The sequence below is a fragment of the Hibiscus syriacus genome, unplaced genomic scaffold (genome assembly GCF_006381635.1).
Source record: "Hibiscus syriacus cultivar Baekdansim isolate YM2019G1 unplaced genomic scaffold, ASM638163v2 tig00007179_pilon, whole genome shotgun sequence".
Lineage (NCBI taxonomy): Eukaryota > Viridiplantae > Streptophyta > Magnoliopsida > Malvales > Malvaceae > Hibiscus > Hibiscus syriacus.
In genome coordinates, this window is record NW_024062128.1 from 495,053 (window position 1) to 513,853 (window position 18,801).

Sequence of the window (18,801 nt, forward strand, 5' to 3'; positions counted from 1 at the left end):
ATTGTGAAGCTATTTTTTCACTCTAAACTTTAATCCAAACCGACCCTACCCTTGAGAAGAATTCTGACTAAACCTTTTTTTATATAAAAAAAATTAACCCGAAAATTATTCAAACTAGTCCTATTTCATGTTTAAAATTCATCATAATTTATGTAATTAATATGTTAAGGCTTTTATATCAACTAATTAAAATAATATCTAAATTTTTAAGAAAGAAAAGCAAATTGAATATCACAAATATATATTAAGTGTAAAATGAAAGTAAAGAGAGACAATTAAAGACTTAATTAACTTCTCTTTTGAAATGTTAATATATATATATATATATATAATCCTTACGCTCAAAGCAAATCTTCCTACAAATCAATAGTTTGCTATAATTTCATTATGTCTGTATGCTCGATAAACGTCGTATAATCGAAAATGTTAGTCATCTCAAAGTTTGACTATCTATCTATTAATAAGAATAATTTTATGCACGAAATGATCTTAATATTTAAAAGAATGGCTATTATCCTTAAAGATTTTAAGTTCGAACATCAAATTTGCAGAAATATTTAAAAGTTCATTGATAAATAATTGAAAGTCTCTCGACCAAATACTATCATATAATTATCCCAGATCGATTAAAAAAATAATATTCTTATCTGAAATTAAAATCAATAATACGATGACTCTAGTGGTTGGTGGTTGGAGTTTTTTTTATTGGCATTTCGATAATAGGGTATAAACCCTGTTGATGTCATTTTAAACACAATCACTGCAACCATCAATCAACCGCAAACTGAGCTATGGATTTCATTCACCAGCTTCTCAGCATCATACTCCCTCTTTTAACCATCCTTTTCCTTCTCTTTTTCTTGCCACCCTATCTGATTTTCAAGCTTATTACCTATATTTTCAGATCCTTATGCTCCGAAAATGTAGCCGGAAAAGTGGTTCTCATCACCGGTGCATCATCCGGCATCGGAGAGGTAAACTACGTTATTCATATTATCATTTATGCTTCGTATCCGATATAGATATGTTATCAGTTTTGTCATAACCATTTTTTTTTTAGGTAAAACAATTAAATATTATTTTTTTAAAAACGATTATGACTTAAATTTTGGAAAATTGGGTGATTTTGAATTGATTGAAATAAAATGAAAAATGGAGTCGCCATCGACCTTTGGGTTAGGTAGGTCGAATACCTAAACGTCTTTTAAAACAATTTTAAGAAAAATCATTTTTTTTAAGACAAAATTCGGTCTGCGTTACTAAAGATTCATTTAAATGGATTCGGGAGTCGGTTACGTGTGGGGAAAGGTAAATACCCTCACAACGCCCAAAATTGGTACTGTGTCGCTTACACATTGTCGTAAATGGTGGAAATTACAAATCGAATATAAAGTTAAAATATGATCTATTTATCGAACATTGATTAATTTGCTTCGAATTAAATAATTAGAGAAAATTCTTTAACTCGAAAAGAAATCTCAAAATTAGCAATCCTCCGTCGGGAAAGCTAACTCAAATATTTCTTATCATTTAAAGAATATTCCCTCCTCAATAATATTTAAAAAACGTGAATCGAATATAAAATGAAAATCGATCTTCGCATAAAGTACATCGCTATTTAGTAACATACATCGCATTGTTCAACTTAAAATAAAAGGAATTAATTAGCAAAAAAAATCAATTTTATTTTAAGTTCACCTTTGTTCGAATGTCGTATCGGATTGTATCACTTCGATCAAATGATACTTTCCACGCTCATTCTACAAATCTTTGTTCTTGAAAATATTCAAATGAACAACATAAAATATTGACAACTAGATAATTTACAAATTAAAATAAATCAAATTAAATAATATGGAACAAACATTGGTAATATGTGTACATATATACATATATACGAATATACAAGGGTAAAATGAATTTAATAAATTTATGTATATAGACATATATGATACAACACGCGTATGTAATGAAATAAAAATAAAAATAAATAAATTTGTACATGCACAAATACCTTTGGAACATAATATGTACATTAATATTATAACATGGATTAAAATATAAACATACAAACATGGCAAACCATACGCAAATAACATAAAATAACTAAGCTTTATAGACAAGTGACTAAACTGTGTAAATTGAAACTACAGTATAAGAATCATAAAACAAAAAAAACAGAATCAATCAATGGCAAAAATGAAACAATACAAAAATCAGTGGCCGATTTCAAAACAAACAAAACAACATGTCTGATGACCAGATTGAAACAAAATAAAACAGAATGTCAATATCAGAATAAACTAATAACATGAACCTCCTGGTGACTATAATGAAAAACATGGTAAAAATAGGTATCTAAATCGTGATTAACCATAAATCTAGTGACCAAAATACAAACTATATGAACATGGTGTACAAAATACAAAATACATAAACTGTAAAAGTGACCAAAATATAAATATGCAGCTAACTATGAGGGACTGAAACGAGATTCACCCTATTGTAAACCTGAACATTTTCTAAACAAAGTAATAAGGGAAAATAACACATTAGATCTAGACACTCGAACAAAAAATCAAAACAGTTCCAACAATTGGTACAAATAAACTGAAAATGAAATCAAAGCTAAAATACCTTAGGATTTTCGATTCTGCTTTTGATTAAAAAAAAATTCTTGTTATATCCTTTTTTTTCTCCCCCCTCTTTTACACTGATTTTGGGGTTTTATATAACCCATTACATATGTAAAAAAAAATCATGATGTTGCTATTTTGGTTGTTGATGTTTGGTGACTGAAGCTGCTGAGAAGCATGGACATGGCGTGATTTTTTTTTTTGAGATGACAGGGGATGGAGTTCCAGCAGGGAGGTTGGTGTGCAGGGCATGGCTACTGACTTGAATCGGGTCAGATTCGGGTATTGGGCTTGAATGTGCTAAGGTTTAGGCCTGCAATAAATTATTGTAACAAAAATGATTAATAATAATAATAAACATAATAATAATAAATAATAATAGTTTAAAAAAAGACCCGGACAAAAATAAGTGTCTACAAGTTTATGCCCCTTGGTTCATTGTTTTGTTGTAGCAACTTGCGTACGAGTATGCCAGGAGAGGAGCTAGTTTAGCCCTTGTTGCCAGGAGAGAAGATCGTCTTAGCACAGTTGCCGATAAATCTCGCCGGCTATGTTCACCGGATAATCTAAACATCCCCGCCGATGTTTCAAAAGCGGAAGATTGCAAAATCATTGTCGACAAAGCAGTCAGTTACTTAGGATGCCGTAAGTACATATTTCCATGAAAAAAATATTCGCCTAATCTGTAAGTTTATATGATAATTTCATTCAATACAAAAGTGGATCACTTGGTGAGCAACGCTGCGATTGGTCGACTTAGAATGTTGGAAGATGTAACCCAAGTTTATATGTTTATGCCCCTTAGCTCATTGTTTTGTTGTAGCATCTTGCATACGACTACGAGTCTGCCAGGAAAGAAGCTCGTTTAGCCCTTGTGCCCAGGAGAGAAGTTCGTCTTAGACCAGTCGCCGATAAATCTCTCCAGCTAGGTTCACCGGATGTTCCAATCATCCCAGCCGATGTTTCCAAACCAGAAGATTGCAAAATCATCCTCGACAAAGCTGTCGATTACTATGGATGCCGTAAGTACACATTTTCCTAAAAAAAATTACTCGATGTTCAAAAATTAGTATTAGAACACTAACACTAATCTGTAAGTTTATATGTTAATTTCGTTGAATACAAACAGTGGATCACTCGGTGAACAACGCTGGGATTGGTCAATTTAGAATGTCTGAAGATTTAACCCAAATTTCAGATTTCGATCGTATCATCGTACGTTTCCATTTTGTTTATTCTGAAATTAAATATCACACTTCACATAAATATCAAAATTAGATATCGAGAATTATAATATAACTTAATGTCGAAATGGCCTATATAAACTAATTGAAATAAACTTGATTTTATTTATTCTGAAATAAAAATACGCAAACTAATTATTATTTCATTGATATTATATTTTTAGTACATAGTTTATACACTTATTTTAAATTAACAAGATTAGGATCGTATTCTCAAGTGCTTTGAGGTTGTAAATTACAATTAACACTTATTTCTTCATTCTTGAGAGTTGGAGATAAGAGGCATACCTTTCATCTTTATAAGGAGTGTACAATCGCTCTAGAGGATGTTTCACTCCAGTTAGGACTCTCGATCAATAGATGGGTTGTGACCGATAAAAGTGTTGATGACTAAGTTGCTCTTTATCATAACCTTATTGAAAGGGTCTCAAATGAGTTTAATGGAGGCCGTATCTTATAACTTGGCTCTAACAAAATTTTGATGAGTTGAAAAGAGAATTGCTCTGAAGGGGACGAATAAATATATATAATGCTTATATTTTACAGATCATAAAGATTCTAATATTCGACAAATCTCGCAATCAAGTGTATTCAATAGGGTTGTATTGTCTTATATATTTTAGAGAAACGGGCATGTTTTGTTGAAGAAAATAAAAATAAAAGGAGAGGCCTGGAATTTTAGCCTTAATTACAGCCTTACATTTTTCATTCCACCATTTGGATTACCTGTTGGGTACAAGAAAAGGAGTTAAGACCCTCACCTTATCCTATCCACCACTCTCTCTCTATAAATCTTCTTCAAAACCAACGCTTTCACTCGATTCTCTCTCAGTAATATTTCTGGGTTTTTTTATTAGTTTATTTGCTTCATTTGTATCACAAACGAAGGACTTGGAGAGTGGCTTATCTTATCTTATCCACCTCAATTTTCTCTCTTGCCAAACACTATACCAGCACTTTCCCTCCCATCTATCTTTTATCTCTTCAATGCTCTCGTTTTACATTGAGAACTAAAAAAGAAAATTACGTTTCTTTTAGTGTTAAGCTTTGGGTTTTGTTTGTCTTAGTTTTGTCTAGTGTCAAGCTATTGAAAGTAAGAAACTTTGGCGTGTTTGGACGGAGATTCCTTTCGAGACTTGCGTGCAAAAAGGAAGTAGTCGATAAGTTCAATCTGGGTCATTGTTATTATCGTCGAAGAATTGTTACTCGATTGAAGCAGCCAAAGAATTCGATATCTTTTTAAGAAATCCGTAATTTTTGGTGTACGAATGGCTCCCAAGACAGGCAAGGCGAAAGCACACAAAGCCAAGGGAGAAAAAAAGAAGAAAGAAGAGAGAGGTAACTCTTCTCTCGTTTCTCCTTTTCCTATGAACCATTCCGTTTGGTTGCTGAGAAAACGAAGGAAAATAATCTTATCGTATCGTATCATTGTTTATGGTTCAAAACTATTCACTTTTTTACGTTATCTTATCGTGTTATTATCTTTGGTTCAAAACTTTTCCTCCTGGATTCTTGCAATTCTTTTTTTTTAATAAAAAAAAAGTGAAAATCTTATCTCTCCATGATTTTCTGTTTCAGTTTTGCCTTCTGTAATCGAAATTACCGTTGAAACACCTGAAGAATCCCAAGTTACTCTCAAGGTAAAAAAATTTAATTTTTTTATGCATGTGATTTTTTTTTAGGTTCACGTTTTCTTTTTCATTTTACATTTGCTGCAGGGAATATCTTCGGACAAAATTTTGGATGTAAGAAAGCTTTTAGCGGTCCACGTTGAGACATGTCATTTGACCAGCATCTCCCTATCCCACGAGGTAAATTTAATAAAAGCAATCTAATGACCCTTTCTATTTTGGGAAATCGGAAAAATATGCCATTAATGCAGTAGACCAGAGCAGAGCAGCTTTTACTAGTTCATCAATGCCGGTCACCATTGGCTTTCGTTTTCATCTACTTTCCAACGGTATCAAAGTTTGAGAATTTCTTCCACAGGTACGAGGAAATCAACTTAAGGATTCCGTCGATATTGTCTCGCTTAAACCTTGTCAGCTGTCCATCATCCAAGGTTGTCTTGCCATGTTCTGCAGTCACATTTTTCCACTTAATTATGACCCCGAAAGTTTTTAACTGGGAAAAGAATTTTTTGTGCAGAGGACTACACGGAGGAGGTAGCGGTGGCCCACATCCGACGGCTCCTCGACATAGTCGCCTGCACAACATCCTTCGGTTCGTCGAAATCGGCTGGTGGAACCGGTCCCAAAGAATCGGATGCCGTCGACACTGGGGGTGAATCTCCCAACAACTCTATGGCGAAGGAAAAAGTCGACGCTACAGCGGCGGTGTCGATGTGTCCTCCGCCGAGGCTCGGGCAGTTTTACGATTTCCTCTCCTTCTCTCACCTCACTCCTCCTATCCAATGTAATTTCCCTTTATAGCCAGGCATGAACTCAGTTTTTTTTCCTCCTTTTTTCAGAGGTTTAAATTCCTTTCTCGTTGAATTTTTTTACAGATATTAGAAGATCCAATCGTCCATTCCTGGAGGATAAAACAGAAGATGATTTTTTCCAGATTGATGTAAGTGATAGTTTAATTTGATGTTCTTTTTTGTTTAAAAAAATGTGGGCTAATTGGATTCATTTGGTAACCAACTCAAAATGTAGGTTCGAGTTTGTAGTGGGAAACCCATGACGATAGTTGCTTGCCGGCAAGGGTTTTACCCGGCCGGAAAGCAACCTCTTCTCTGTCACTCTCTAGTCACACTTCTGCAGCAGATTAGCAGGGTCTTTGATGCTGTAAGTTCCATTGCATCTCCCATAGTACTAAATTACGGTTGCGATAAATGTGGACGTTATATTGCGAATGCAATTGCGGGGTCACGGTAATCTTGAAAAACGTTACTATGTGCGGTGGTCGTAGTTTAGTACTATGGCATCTCCTTGAAGATGTTAAATTTTTTCTATTAAATTTTTTTGGGTATATATTTTTTCATATTGAGGAACACTAATCTCCTTGCAGGCATACAAAGCTCTTATGAAAGCTTTCACTGATCATAATAAAGTACGTAAAATTTTCAATCGAGTTGCTGCATTTTGATATGTGAATTAGAGCTTATGGTTTGGAACTCACTTTTGTTTTTATCTTTAAAATTCAGTTTGGCAACCTTCCTTATGGTTTTCGGGCGAATACATGGGTTGTTCCTCCTCTGGTAGCGGATAACCCGTCGTTATTTCCGCCACTGCCGGTGGAAGATGAAAACTGGGGAGGAAATGGAGGTGGACAAGGAAGAGATGATAAACATGACAATAGACAATGGGCAAAAGAGTTTGCAATCTTGGCAGCTATGCCTTGCAAAACAGCAGAAGAGAGGCAAATACGAGATAGGAAAGCGTTTCTGCTTCATAGCTTATTTGTCGACGTTTCGGTCTTTAAAGCAATTGCAGCGATCAAGAACATCGTCGAAAGCAATCAGAACGCTTTAAATGATCCTTCTGCTTCAATCTTGCATGAAGAAAAAGTGGGCGATTTGATTATTAAGGTGACAAGAGATGTTCCTGATGCAAGTGTGAAATTAGATTGTAAAAACGAGGGAAGTCGGGTCCTTGGATTGCCACAAGAGGAGCTCGCTCGGAGAAACTTACTTAAAGGCATAACTGCAGATGAGAGTGCAACTGTGCATGTGAGTGAACCGTTTTTGCTGAATGATTAGTACGGTGAACTAAGAAAGAGGCTATGCATTTGCTAACTTTACCCCTTTTTTTTGGCATTGTAGGATACTTCTACTTTAGGTGTTATGGTTGTAAGACATTGTGGCTACACAGCTGTAGTAAAAGTTTCGGCCGAGGTAAATTGGGAGGGCAATCCCATTCCTCAAGATATCGACATCGAGGACCAGCTGGAAGGAGGGGCGAACGCTTTAAATGTCAATAGGTTGACCTCATCTCATGTCCATATCATTACCAAGTTGTTCTTATTGTAAACACAAAGGGAAATGTGCACACACTTAGTTTTGAGATATTAATGTCTCTTACAAATACTTTTCAGCTTAAGGATGCTATTGCACAAGCCAACCACACCTGCATCAGCTCAAAGATCGCAGTGTACGGATATTGGGAACTTGCATTCCGCCAGGGCTTCGGTGAGGAAAGTGTTAGAGGAGAGTTTGCAGAAGTTGCAAAACGAACCCTTTAATATCTCCAAGTCTATCAGATGGGAGCTGGGGGCATGCTGGGTGCAACATCTTCAAAATCAAGCTTCCGGGAAAACCGATTCTAAGAAAAATGAAGATGTTAAGCCCGAGCCTGCCGTGAAGGGTCTTGGAAAACAGGGTGCATTGCTGAAGGAAATAAAAAGAAAAACAGATACCAAAGGTGGTAAAAATGAACAGAATATGGAGGTTTCTCCTGGTAACAGCCCCGAAATGAAGAAACCAGAAGCCAATAATCACAAGAAACAGGGGAAGCAAGACGAGGAAATGGAAATGAAGTGGAAGAAACTGCTTCCCGAAGCGGCATATTTGAGACTAAAAGAATCAGAAACCGGCTTTCACCTCAAGGTTAGTTTCTACTTGCATACTTCCACAGAATAATGACAACAAAAGTTTTGATCCATCCATGGGATCTTTGCACTTATTTTTGTATTTCCTTTCCCCGAAAGTCAACCATGTAAACGTGTTATACATTAAGCATCTCTATATCTCGCTCTCTCAAAAGAACGAAAAACACACTGCTTAGAAGGTTTTTTTTTTTGTATTAATATTTCTGTTTGTTCATATGCCAGTCTCCTGATGAGTTGATTGAAATGGCACATAAATACTATGCTGAGACTGCTCTTCCGAAACTGGTTAGTCCCTTAGCAATCTATGTTTCTCCTAGATGTTTTAGTACTTAACATATTTGCTGGTATGACTTCAAATCTTTTAGGTGGCAGATTTTGGCTCCCTTGAACTTTCACCGGTTGACGGAAGGACTTTGACGGATTTTATGCATACAAGGGGTTTGCAAATGTGTTCCCTGGGGCGTGTGGTAAAAATATTAATGGTTTTTGAATGACCCCACAAATAATTTCCGATTACTCATCTCTTATCCCCATCTTTTCCTCTTTCCTATCATCTCAGGTTGAGCTTGCAGACAAGCTGCCTCATGTGCAATCACTCTGTATACATGAAATGGTTGTTCGAGCCTACAAACACGTGTTACAGGCTGTTGTATCTTCAGTCGACAGTATTGATGACTTGGCTGCATCAATAGCGGCATGTTTAAATATATTGTTGGGAACACCACCGAGTGAAAATGGTGACCTAGACATCATTAATGATGAAAAACTAAAATGGAGATGGGTGGAAACCTTCCTTTCTAAGAGGTTTGGATGGCAGTGGAAATCGGAAAGCTGCCAGGATCTGAGAAAGTTCGCCATTCTTCGTGGATTGTCCCACAAGGTACAATTATCTTGCCATAGTATGAGGAACCTTAAGATGTATGCTTCATACTCTCCATTTTCTAATTGAAATGATAATTTCTCAGGTGGGGCTCGAGGTTGTTCCGAGGGACTATGACATGGATACTCCATCTCCTTTTAGGAAGTCTGATATCATAAGCATGGTCCCTGTATACAAGGTGAATAAATCACTAAGTGGGATCTAAAATTGGAAAATTAATTGTCTTGCAGTTCTTGCTTTGGAATGTGTTTGACATTGTTTCTTCCCCGCAGCATGTTGCGTGTTCATCGGCAGATGGCCGTACGCTATTGGAGTCATCTAAGACTTCTCTGGATAAAGGTAAATTGGAGGATGCAGTCAATTATGGCACTAAGGTATGATGAAGTATCACTCTGTATGTTGTTTTAAATGTTTTATTCTTCAGAAATATCAAAAACATCTAAACCAATATTTGACTTTTGTTTTAAAGGCACTTTCGAAACTCGTGTCGGTCTGTGGCCCTTACCATCGGATGACTGCAGGTGCATACAGTCTTTTAGCTGTTGTGCTTTACCATACCGGGGACTTCAATCAGGTATTTTCTTTAACATTTCTATGAATTCTATCCATGCATCACATGACCTATTCTTTTCTGCATGATTTTCTAAATGACTCAAACTTTTGGACCTATTGAAATCCATTGATGATCAATCAAAAGATACAAAATTTCCAAAAAAACTTTATAATTCTTTCAATGTTTTGCAATATTCTGATCTGTTTTGAATTTGTATAGGCAACAATTTATCAGCAGAAAGCGTTGGATATAAATGAAAGAGAGCTCGGGCTTGATCATCCTGATACGATGAAGAGTTATGGAGACCTAGCTGTCTTCTATTATCGTCTTCAACATACAGAATTGGCTTTGAAGTATGCTTTTATATCATTCAGATACATATATTTTTGCTTTAGCACCCATTGTTTTTAACTTTGAGGTAAAAAATTAGACGGAAGCCTTAATGGAAAGGGAAAGGAAACCTTCATTGTGATTTCTGTTAAAAGAACGCATGCTATTGGTCGAGGGAAGACAACGAGTTGTTCTTAGGCCGTATACTTAACCAGATGATAGGTTGTTTAGGTTTATGAATATGTTAAAAGCTGATAGTTGTTTTTCCGGTTTATGTTTAGAGCTTCGGAATGCTTATTCCTTTGTGATTCTGTAATATATGACTTGCATTGCAAGAAACATCATTGACTGAATACCGTATTAGAGTTCGGGCCTAATCTTTTCCTTTTCCTCGTTCCAGGTATGTAAATCGTGCATTGTATCTTTTGCATTTAACATGCGGGCCATCTCATCCAAATACGGCAGCGACCTATATTAATGTAGCGATGATGGAAGAAGGGTTAGGAAATGTTCATGTTGCTCTTAGATATCTCCATGAGGCCCTCAAGTGCAACCAAAGACTTCTCGGAGCTGATCATATACAGGTAAACTATCATATTAACAACCGAGAAATGAAGTAATCTGCCTATTAGTTAATTACTTAATTAATTAGATGAAAATTATAAGGTTCATTTCTAATGTATTTCTGGCTTCTACAGACTGCTGCCAGCTACCATGCCATCGCCATTGCTCTCTCCTTGATGGAAGCTTACTCCTTAAGTGTTCAACACGAACAAACTACACTACAAATATTGCAGGCAAAACTAGGGTCCGAGGACCTACGTACACAGGTAATTCGATATATTTTTATCATTAAATCCAATTGCATTAGTGATTCACTAGTCCTCGGATGGTTTGATGTTTTTATGCCTTCTGAAGGATGCGGCTGCATGGCTCGAGTACTTTGAGTCTAAGGCTTTAGAGCAGCAAGAAGCTGCACGGAATGGTACTCCAAAGCCCGATGCATCAATCTCCAGCAAAGGCCATTTAAGGTACAATCTAGGAGCAGAATAAGTTCGGTTCAATCCATGCATGGTTCAGGACAATTCAAAAGTTCTCCTGATCTTTACTTGGCTTCACTTTGTGTTTTTAAACCCGAGCATTATTTACAATAGTTTCCTATTTTGTATCAGTGTATCAGACCTTTTGGATTATATAACCCCGGACTCGGATATGAGAGCAAGAGATGCCCAAAAGAAAGCTCGTGCAAAGGTTAGTCGACTAACATGTTCTTTTGGTTATTATATTATCTTCATTGATTACATATCTATACAAAGATTTTCATTCAATGAGCAGAATAGGGGCAAACCAGGCCAAAATTGGGAGACAACCTCAGATGAATATCAAAACAATGAGTTTCTGTCACCGACTTCTCCTGCTATGGAGAATTCTAGTGATAAAGAAAACAAAGCCGAAGCTGAATTTGTGGAATCTGGTATCGAGAAAGTTGATTCGCAGCAAGCAGATCAGCTGGTGTTGGTTAAAAATGTGGACCAAGAACAGGATGACATCTCAGATGAAGGATGGCAAGAAGCTGTTCCTAAAGGTCGTTCACCTGCAGCTCGTAAACCTTCTGCTTCAAGGAGGCCAAGTCTAGCCAAACTGAATACAAACTTCATGAATGTGTCCCAATCCTCAAGATATCGGGGAAAGCCTAATAATTTCACATCTCCGAGAACAAGCCCCAACGTGACTACTGCTTCAGTTGGACCTAGTCCTCCGGCTTCCAAAAAGTTTGTTAAAAGTTCAAGTTTCAGTCAAAAGTTAAATAATCCGAGCAGCACAGTTAGTGACGTGGAGAAACTTGTAAACCCAAAATCATCCCCTGGTAGCCCAGCTGCATCTGAACAAGTTACCAAGCCTACTCAAGTAGCTAGTCCAATCAGTGTACAGGCAGCTGGAAAACTATTCTCCTACAAGGAAGTTGCTTTGGCCCCACCTGGGACGATTGTAAAGGCAGTGGCGGAGCATTTTCCGAAAGGGAATCCTCTTCCAGAACAAAATGCTCAGGCAAGCCAAGAGGCTGCATCAGAAGCCACACCACCAATGGTTGCTAGCGAAGCAGTTCCAAAAGCCACTGGAGACACAGAGTTTCTCGGTTTCGAGACAGAAATGAAAGGCACTGCTAATGAAGAAAGAACAAGGGAATCGGGGGGGTGTGAAGCTTCGCTGGAAAAAGAGGGCACTACAGTTGAAGACATAAAAATAGAAGCTAAGACCGTAGAAGTTGAAAGTGGTGTTGAAACCACAAAAATGAAGCTGATAATGGATCTGCAGATTCAGATATTGGATCTCTAGACAAATGCCAAGTTAAATGCCCCAACTCAGAACCTTTAGTTGTTGTAAATGAACATACAGCTCAATTGCCAGTGAATGAGGCCTCTATTCCCTCAGAAAAAATGTTTGATGAAGATTCTCAAGAGCTACCAGTTGAAGTTAGTAACAAGCAGTTGCCAACTGAAGGAGACAAGTCGGATGAAGCAGAGACTGGTAAAGAGACTTCAAAGAAACTTTCTGCAGCTGCACCTCCATTTAATCCATCAACAATTCCAGTTTTTAGCTCGGTTACAGTTCCGGGTTTCAAGGATCCTGGAGGACTCCTGTCCCCTCCAGTGCATATACCTCCAATGCTTCAAGTCAACTCTGCCCGTAGATCACCTCATCAATCTGCAACAGCTAGAGTTCCATATGGACCTAGGCTCTCTGGAGGTTATAACAGTTCTGGAAATCGTGTTCCACAAAACAAGTCTAGCTACCACAGCACTGAACATTCCGGAGAAGGAAATCTCTACAGCCCTCCGAGAATAATGAATCCACATGCAGCTGAATTTGTACCTGGCCAACCTTGGGTGGTTCCTAATGGCTACCCTGTCTCTCCAAATGGATTTTTGGCTTCCACAAATGGTTATCCCATGCCACCAATGACACCAAATGGTGTTTCTGTGACTCAAAATGGATTTCTGACAACCCTATAGGATCAGTAGAATCACCAGGTGTTGTAACTGTTGACATTGGAGCCGAAACTAAAAGTGAAGCAGTACTAGTGGAGCAGACCCCGGAGTTTTCCTCTGCAGAAATTGAAAACAAATCAAGTGCGCAGGATCCATCGAAAGATCAATCGTCAGATGATGAAAACAAGCTTCCTGAAAATGAAGGAAAACCTGCAGATGTGTTTCCTTCGACCGGTAGTGTTACTGCAGGAAAAGAAGCTTGCAGCGAAATACAAGTTGATGCGAAATTAAGCAAATGCTGGGGAGATTACAGCGACGGTGAAGCAGAGATTTTCGAGGTTACAAGTTGAAGAAAACAAGAATATTTTTGGATACTGAATGATTTGTCCAAAGCTAAGGGTTATAAGCGCTAGAGTTACAGGAGAGAGATAGTAATAAACAGTGTAGAGACAGTAGAGAAAGAGCAACAATGAGGAAGTTTATTCTGTCAAGTACGGAGCATGTTTGACAGTAAAGGTAAAACTGAGGCGGTTCGGATACTTTGTGATACAGTTTGATTTTGCCACACAAGGAGGCTTGCTGACAGACTGGTATGCAGAATGCACGTACCACGACTATTTTCCGTTGAGCAGTTCGTTGATGACTAGTACTTTTTGCTCCCTTTCTACTCAAATTTTTTGTTATTTTTCTGCCATCAGTTTTATTGGATGTCAATGGAGACATGAAACAATGGAGTATTTGTACCTTTCTAGGATAATAATTTCTTGTAAACTAGACAAGAATAAGGCCGTCGGTCTTCCTTCCTGTAAACATAATGCAGTAGCAGTATTCCATTTTCGGCATTCTGGCATTGAAGTACATGTATTCCGGCGAACAACGAAGACAATGATGTTCTCGGGATTGAAAGTGATGATACATTTAAACCAATACAATAGGAGAAAATTTTACTCAGCATCGAACATTGTCTACCTAACTTTAGGATGACTGATACATGCGGGGTACTGATGCCGGGCGAAAACCAATGATCATTACGGCGGACTTTGGCAGCCCCACGAGCAAGTGCCCCGATAACAATGAAATGCATGAAAAAACTTATGCATGTGCCCTGCAATATCATATGCACAAGGCTTCAACTGCTTTGGCGTTCTGCTAGTGTGCACTGCAATGCCTGCAGCATATACAGGCTAAAACTTCCAGGCGGTTTACCTCTAAACTAAACCTTCAGCATATATTAAACTCAATATAACACTCCCAAAAAAAATCTAATGTTGTCTTATTTTCCTTACAAATTACATAAAACTAATCTGCTGCTTTCATGAGTTTTATGAAAGCTCAAGTCATCAACTCGTCCAACAAGATTCATTTTAATTTTTGATAACATGTTAACGTTAATGTTATGATTTTGGAGTATTATAAATGTATATGTGATTTTTCATTGATGATTTGTTTAATTTAAATTTATGTAAATTTTTTAAAATGGCATTATTTATGTCACGTAAAGTAAACGTGTCTTATCAAATGTGATTTCAAATGTGCAATTCATTCTGTCAATCGTGTTTTTGTCTTATGTGACAAGTCCGAACAACAAAAGAATGTCATTTGAGAAATTAATAAAAAAATAGTATTAGATTGATAAATAATTTTTAAAAGAGTAATTTTTTTTTTAATAAAAACATTCATATAATGATTGTATTATTTTTCATGTCATATGTAGTAGTTTACATAATTTATCGAGGTGTCACCAGGCAAGTTATTTTATAGTTAGATGTTTGTATGTGCTTTAAAGCACCAAATTTTATATAGAAATGAATCATTTTCAGACCAACTTTACTGGAAATTAGATCATACTTTGGTCTGTTCATTGTCTTTCTTGCAGCTACACAGGAAGAAGCTGCTATAGAGTACCGGGGATTGAATGGCGTGACAAAATTTGATTTAAACCGTTGCATCAAATGGCTTAAGCCTAACCAAACCCACACTGAAAATACCCCTAACCCTAATATTATGGACACTAGCCACTACTTCAATAGCAACGGTGATACTGTTCCAGCACTTGATCTAAGCTTCTTCAACAACAACCAGCAGCGAGCCAGCCACCAGCATCCTTTCTATCTTATTTACCTGCTATACGCATTAGTATTTAATTGCTATTTTTTTTTCTATCAATGAGAATCATCATCAACGGTTGGGAACTTGAACTGCAGCGTTTAAGGGTTTTGTCAAGGCTTATATCTAGCATGTCTCTTTCCTTTCTCTCTATCGATGACATCTCAATGATCTCAGCAGCGTCTTCATCATCATCGTCGTCATTGAATCTTTACGTATTCACTGTTGGAAGGAAAACCCTACGAAGGAAGCTTTTGTCAAGGAAAAGAGAATAATTTTAAAAAAACGTGAGATTTAATTCATTCATCCAAAACAAGCAGAAAAAAAGGTCCTACCGGGAGTCGAACCCAGGTCGCTGGATTCAAAGTCCAGAGTGCTAACCACTACACCATAGAACCAACCGATGTTCTTTTTTTTCTCATTAAAATAAAATTTCTATTTTTCTTACTAGGTTCTGTGCTTTTCGTTTGTTTTTTGGGAAGTAGTATGTGAAAGAACTCACATTTTGTTTTCTCTCGTTCGTTGTGCTTATGATTTTAATGATGATAGGCCTTTGGTGGATACCAAAATAGAAGCAAAGAGATTTTACTTCGAGTGAAAAATGCAGACTTGAAGCAAGATTGAGCTTTTTCCATGAAAGAACTTGTTTGGCGGCTCATATGAAGCATGGGAGAGAATTATAGAAGGAACCCCATTTTCTTCCAACTCCAATCATTGCAATCTTCTAGGCGGCCGTGATATTAACGGGACATGGCTCAATCTCTTCTCTTTATTGTTGGCCTATGTTGAAGTAGAAAATAACTTGACAACAAGAAACTAGCAGTGCTCCATCATGGTTTAGCGTGATTGGATAAATTAATGTCACCAACCATATAATTCAGTGGATGTAGAATTATTCATATGATGTTGGAGCACATGGTTCTGGAGGAGGATTATCAATTCAACCGAATTATTTCAACTGGAGATATAGCCAGGTTTTCCATTACAGCTGATCAAATGCTGTGCGTACAAGCTTTTTCTATACTAAACAGATGACTTGATGAGTGAAATTAATGTCGAGGGTCCCCAAGTATTTAATGCATTTCCAACCTGGCTCATTCTTTTTTTCTTCTTCTTAATAAAGTGTGTTTATTCATGTTTGTTTGATTGAGTGATGTGAACTTTAATGCCAGGTCTTAGGTTTTAACCTTGTGGATGAAAAACAACGTTGGGAGAGCTTGCCCCCTACTTAATTAGGAGTCTGGTTTGACTTGATTCTGGATATAATCAAGGCCTAACTTGATCTATACAAAAATATCGAAGGGTCATAAAAATTATATGTGAAAAAGATTGAACGTTAGTTCAATTGACACAATTGTTATTGAACCATATAGAATGATGTAGATCAGATGAGTGTGCGTAAACTTGTAAGTGATTAAAATATAACAAATTAATAATGTAAGTGATTAACACATAATGTTTTCAAGACTGATAATCAAAACTAGATAAAATTAAAACAAGTGCGATGTAAAAGTTGTAGTTTATTTAAAAAAAATAGAATAACGTACAAAGACACAGGCCATCCTAGAAAATCAGAAAGAGAATATAAGGTCCTACCAGGAGTCGAACCCAGGTCGCTGGATTCAAAGTCCAGAGTGCTAACCACTACACCATAGAACCAACCGTTGTTTTTTTTCTCATAATTACTATTATTATATTTTTCTCTAACTAGGTTCTTCTGTGTTTTCTTCTGTTAGTATTTTTTTTTTCTTTGGGAAGTGTTTGAAAGAACGCACATTTTGCTTTCTCTGGTTATTTGTGCTTATGATTTTAATGATGTGGAGAGAAAAAAGAAGGCAAATGGACTTTGCTTCAACTTCAAGAGTGGTGAAATATACATAGTTGAAGCAAGATTGAGAGAGAACTTGTTTGGTGACTCATATGAAGCACGGGAGAACTATAAAGGAACCACATTTTCTTCCAACTCCAATCATCACAACTACTTCTCTTTTCGATCTTCTTCTTCAACTTCCCTTTATGACAGGTGGTGGCGGCGGTGGTCGTGATATTAGAGGGGTATGGCTCTATCTTTTTATTGTTTTCTTCTTCTCTCAGAGTTCAATCTCTCTAATGTTCATCCTGATGTACTAATGAAGCATGAATTTAATTTTCTTGTTTGGGTTGCCACCATTTGTCCATTCCCAGGACCGACTCAATACATGTGCCAGATGGGCGACGGCCCAGGGCAGTATGTAGGGGCGATGGCCTAAGGCAACATATAGGGGCATCAGTTTATGTTTTACATCATTTATGTTGCAAAAGAAATTGGCCAGGGAGATGAAAAGAAACATCTCAAACCTCAAACTAAAATTTTGAATTTTATTTTAATGAAATTATTTGAGTTCTAATTGGTGTCATTCTACTGGACGTTAGTTTGCTTTGGTGGTCGTTGAAGCTTAGTTTTCCTATGGTTTCTAATGCAATTGTTGTATTTGGGCTTATTGGGCCAACTTGCGCTTGGGTTTTATAATCGGACTTCCTTGTAATTAGGTCTGCAAATTGGGTTTTGTAGTATCTGTAATATGAAGAAAATAAGTGTTAATATTTTTTTATATTTAATATACACATATATTTCTAACTGAAATTAATCATAATTAAACTAAAATCAAGTGTTTAAATTTAAACCCGAACAAAAACGAGTGTCTACAATAACTTCCTAGTCCAGATTTCGAGCAACATTTGAACTTAATGACGAAGGATGTCAAGCTCAACTCATACAAGACCGACTTAACTCGCAATAGAGGAGTCGTCCACAACAAAGCTTTACTCTGGTTAATCATGACTTGCCAGCCTTGAATGTCCTTAAACTAATTATTGAGGACATGAATAAACTCTGGTTGGGAACGAGGGTATCACACTAAATGATTGAGTTACTGAGTAGGCATACGGCTCACACGGCCTGTACCAGTTGTTCATCTCTCCCAACGTAATATTAAAAAATGACAAACGGTTGCAACTTGTAGGAAAAATATGTTACAAGGATCTTCCAATTGTAGGGAAATACCCTTCACTATCACATTGCCAATGATTGGTGTAACACCCCCCAACCCGTATCCGACCCGGATACGAGTCCGAATTGTCACATTGACTTTTCAAACATTTATTCGTATAAAATAGTGAGTAATTTAAAAACTTTGATAACATTTAACTTATTCAAAACGTTTACAAAATATATCAGAGTTCATACAATTTATATATTTAGACTACATGCCAACTACACTCTATAAACAGTACATATATTTTCTGATCTGACATTTGGTAAGGAGAACTGACCTGTCTTGCTCCGCATTACTCTTTACTCTTCTCGAAACCTACGTGTGAAACAATCACACGCTAAGTCGAAGACTTAGTGAGGCATAAAAACTTATAATGCACTTTATAATATATATTAATACATGCATGTTCTGTTCTATCATGTTATACCAAATTACATGCTTTCTTCGTATCATATAAAATCATATCAGATTAATTA

At 36.7% G+C, this 18,801-nt stretch overlaps 2 protein-coding genes and 2 non-coding genes across 4 annotated transcripts; 2 read left to right on the top strand and 2 right to left on the bottom strand.

Annotated features, from left to right (window-relative positions):
* The first annotated feature begins 791 nt into the window (after positions 1-791).
* Positions 792-5,044, top strand: LOC120201305 (11-beta-hydroxysteroid dehydrogenase-like 2). Its single transcript, XM_039201939.1, has 4 exons — positions 792-974; positions 3,089-3,281; positions 3,766-3,851; positions 4,958-5,044. The coding sequence occupies exons 1-4, from the start codon at positions 792-794 to the stop codon at positions 5,042-5,044; spliced, it is 549 nt and encodes a 182-aa protein (XP_039057870.1).
* LOC120201371 (protein TSS-like) lies at positions 4,722-14,275 on the top strand. The gene is given in 25 exon segments (XM_039201996.1): positions 4,722-5,218; positions 5,459-5,520; positions 5,599-5,691; positions 5,870-5,942; positions 6,029-6,295; positions 6,387-6,451; positions 6,538-6,669; positions 6,893-6,934; positions 7,029-7,553; positions 7,647-7,804; positions 7,919-8,429; positions 8,654-8,716; positions 8,797-8,898; positions 8,991-9,311; positions 9,397-9,489; positions 9,584-9,685; positions 9,781-9,885; positions 10,084-10,217; positions 10,595-10,778; positions 10,893-11,024; positions 11,113-11,225; positions 11,367-11,445; positions 11,530-12,483; positions 12,486-13,191; positions 13,194-14,275. Coding segments are annotated over 25 exon segments (5,427 nt in total). The 5' UTR covers positions 4,722-5,148; the 3' UTR covers positions 13,535-14,275.
* Positions 14,276-15,616: 1,341 nt separating this feature from the next.
* On the bottom strand, positions 15,617-15,688 carry TRNAQ-UUG. Its single transcript has one exon. It is a non-coding gene; the product is annotated as a tRNA-Gln (tRNA).
* Positions 15,689-16,877: 1,189 nt separating this feature from the next.
* Positions 16,878-16,949, bottom strand: TRNAQ-UUG. The gene has a single exon. It is a non-coding gene; the product is annotated as a tRNA-Gln (tRNA).
* Between the last annotated feature and the right edge of the window lie 1,852 nt (positions 16,950-18,801).

What these genes read in the sequence shown, in the direction of transcription:
- LOC120201305 (XM_039201939.1), top strand. Translation starts at nt 792, where the DNA reads ATGGATTTCATTCACCAGCTTCTCAGCATCATACTCCCTCTTTTAACC. An exon ending in CATCATCCGGCATCGGAGAG is followed by an intron (nt 975 to 3,088) that starts GTAAACTACGTT and finishes GTTTTGTTGTAG; the next exon opens with CAACTTGCGTACGAGTATGC. An exon ending in AGTCAGTTACTTAGGATGCC is followed by an intron (nt 3,282 to 3,765) that starts GTAAGTACATAT and finishes GAATACAAACAG; the next exon opens with TGGATCACTCGGTGAACAAC.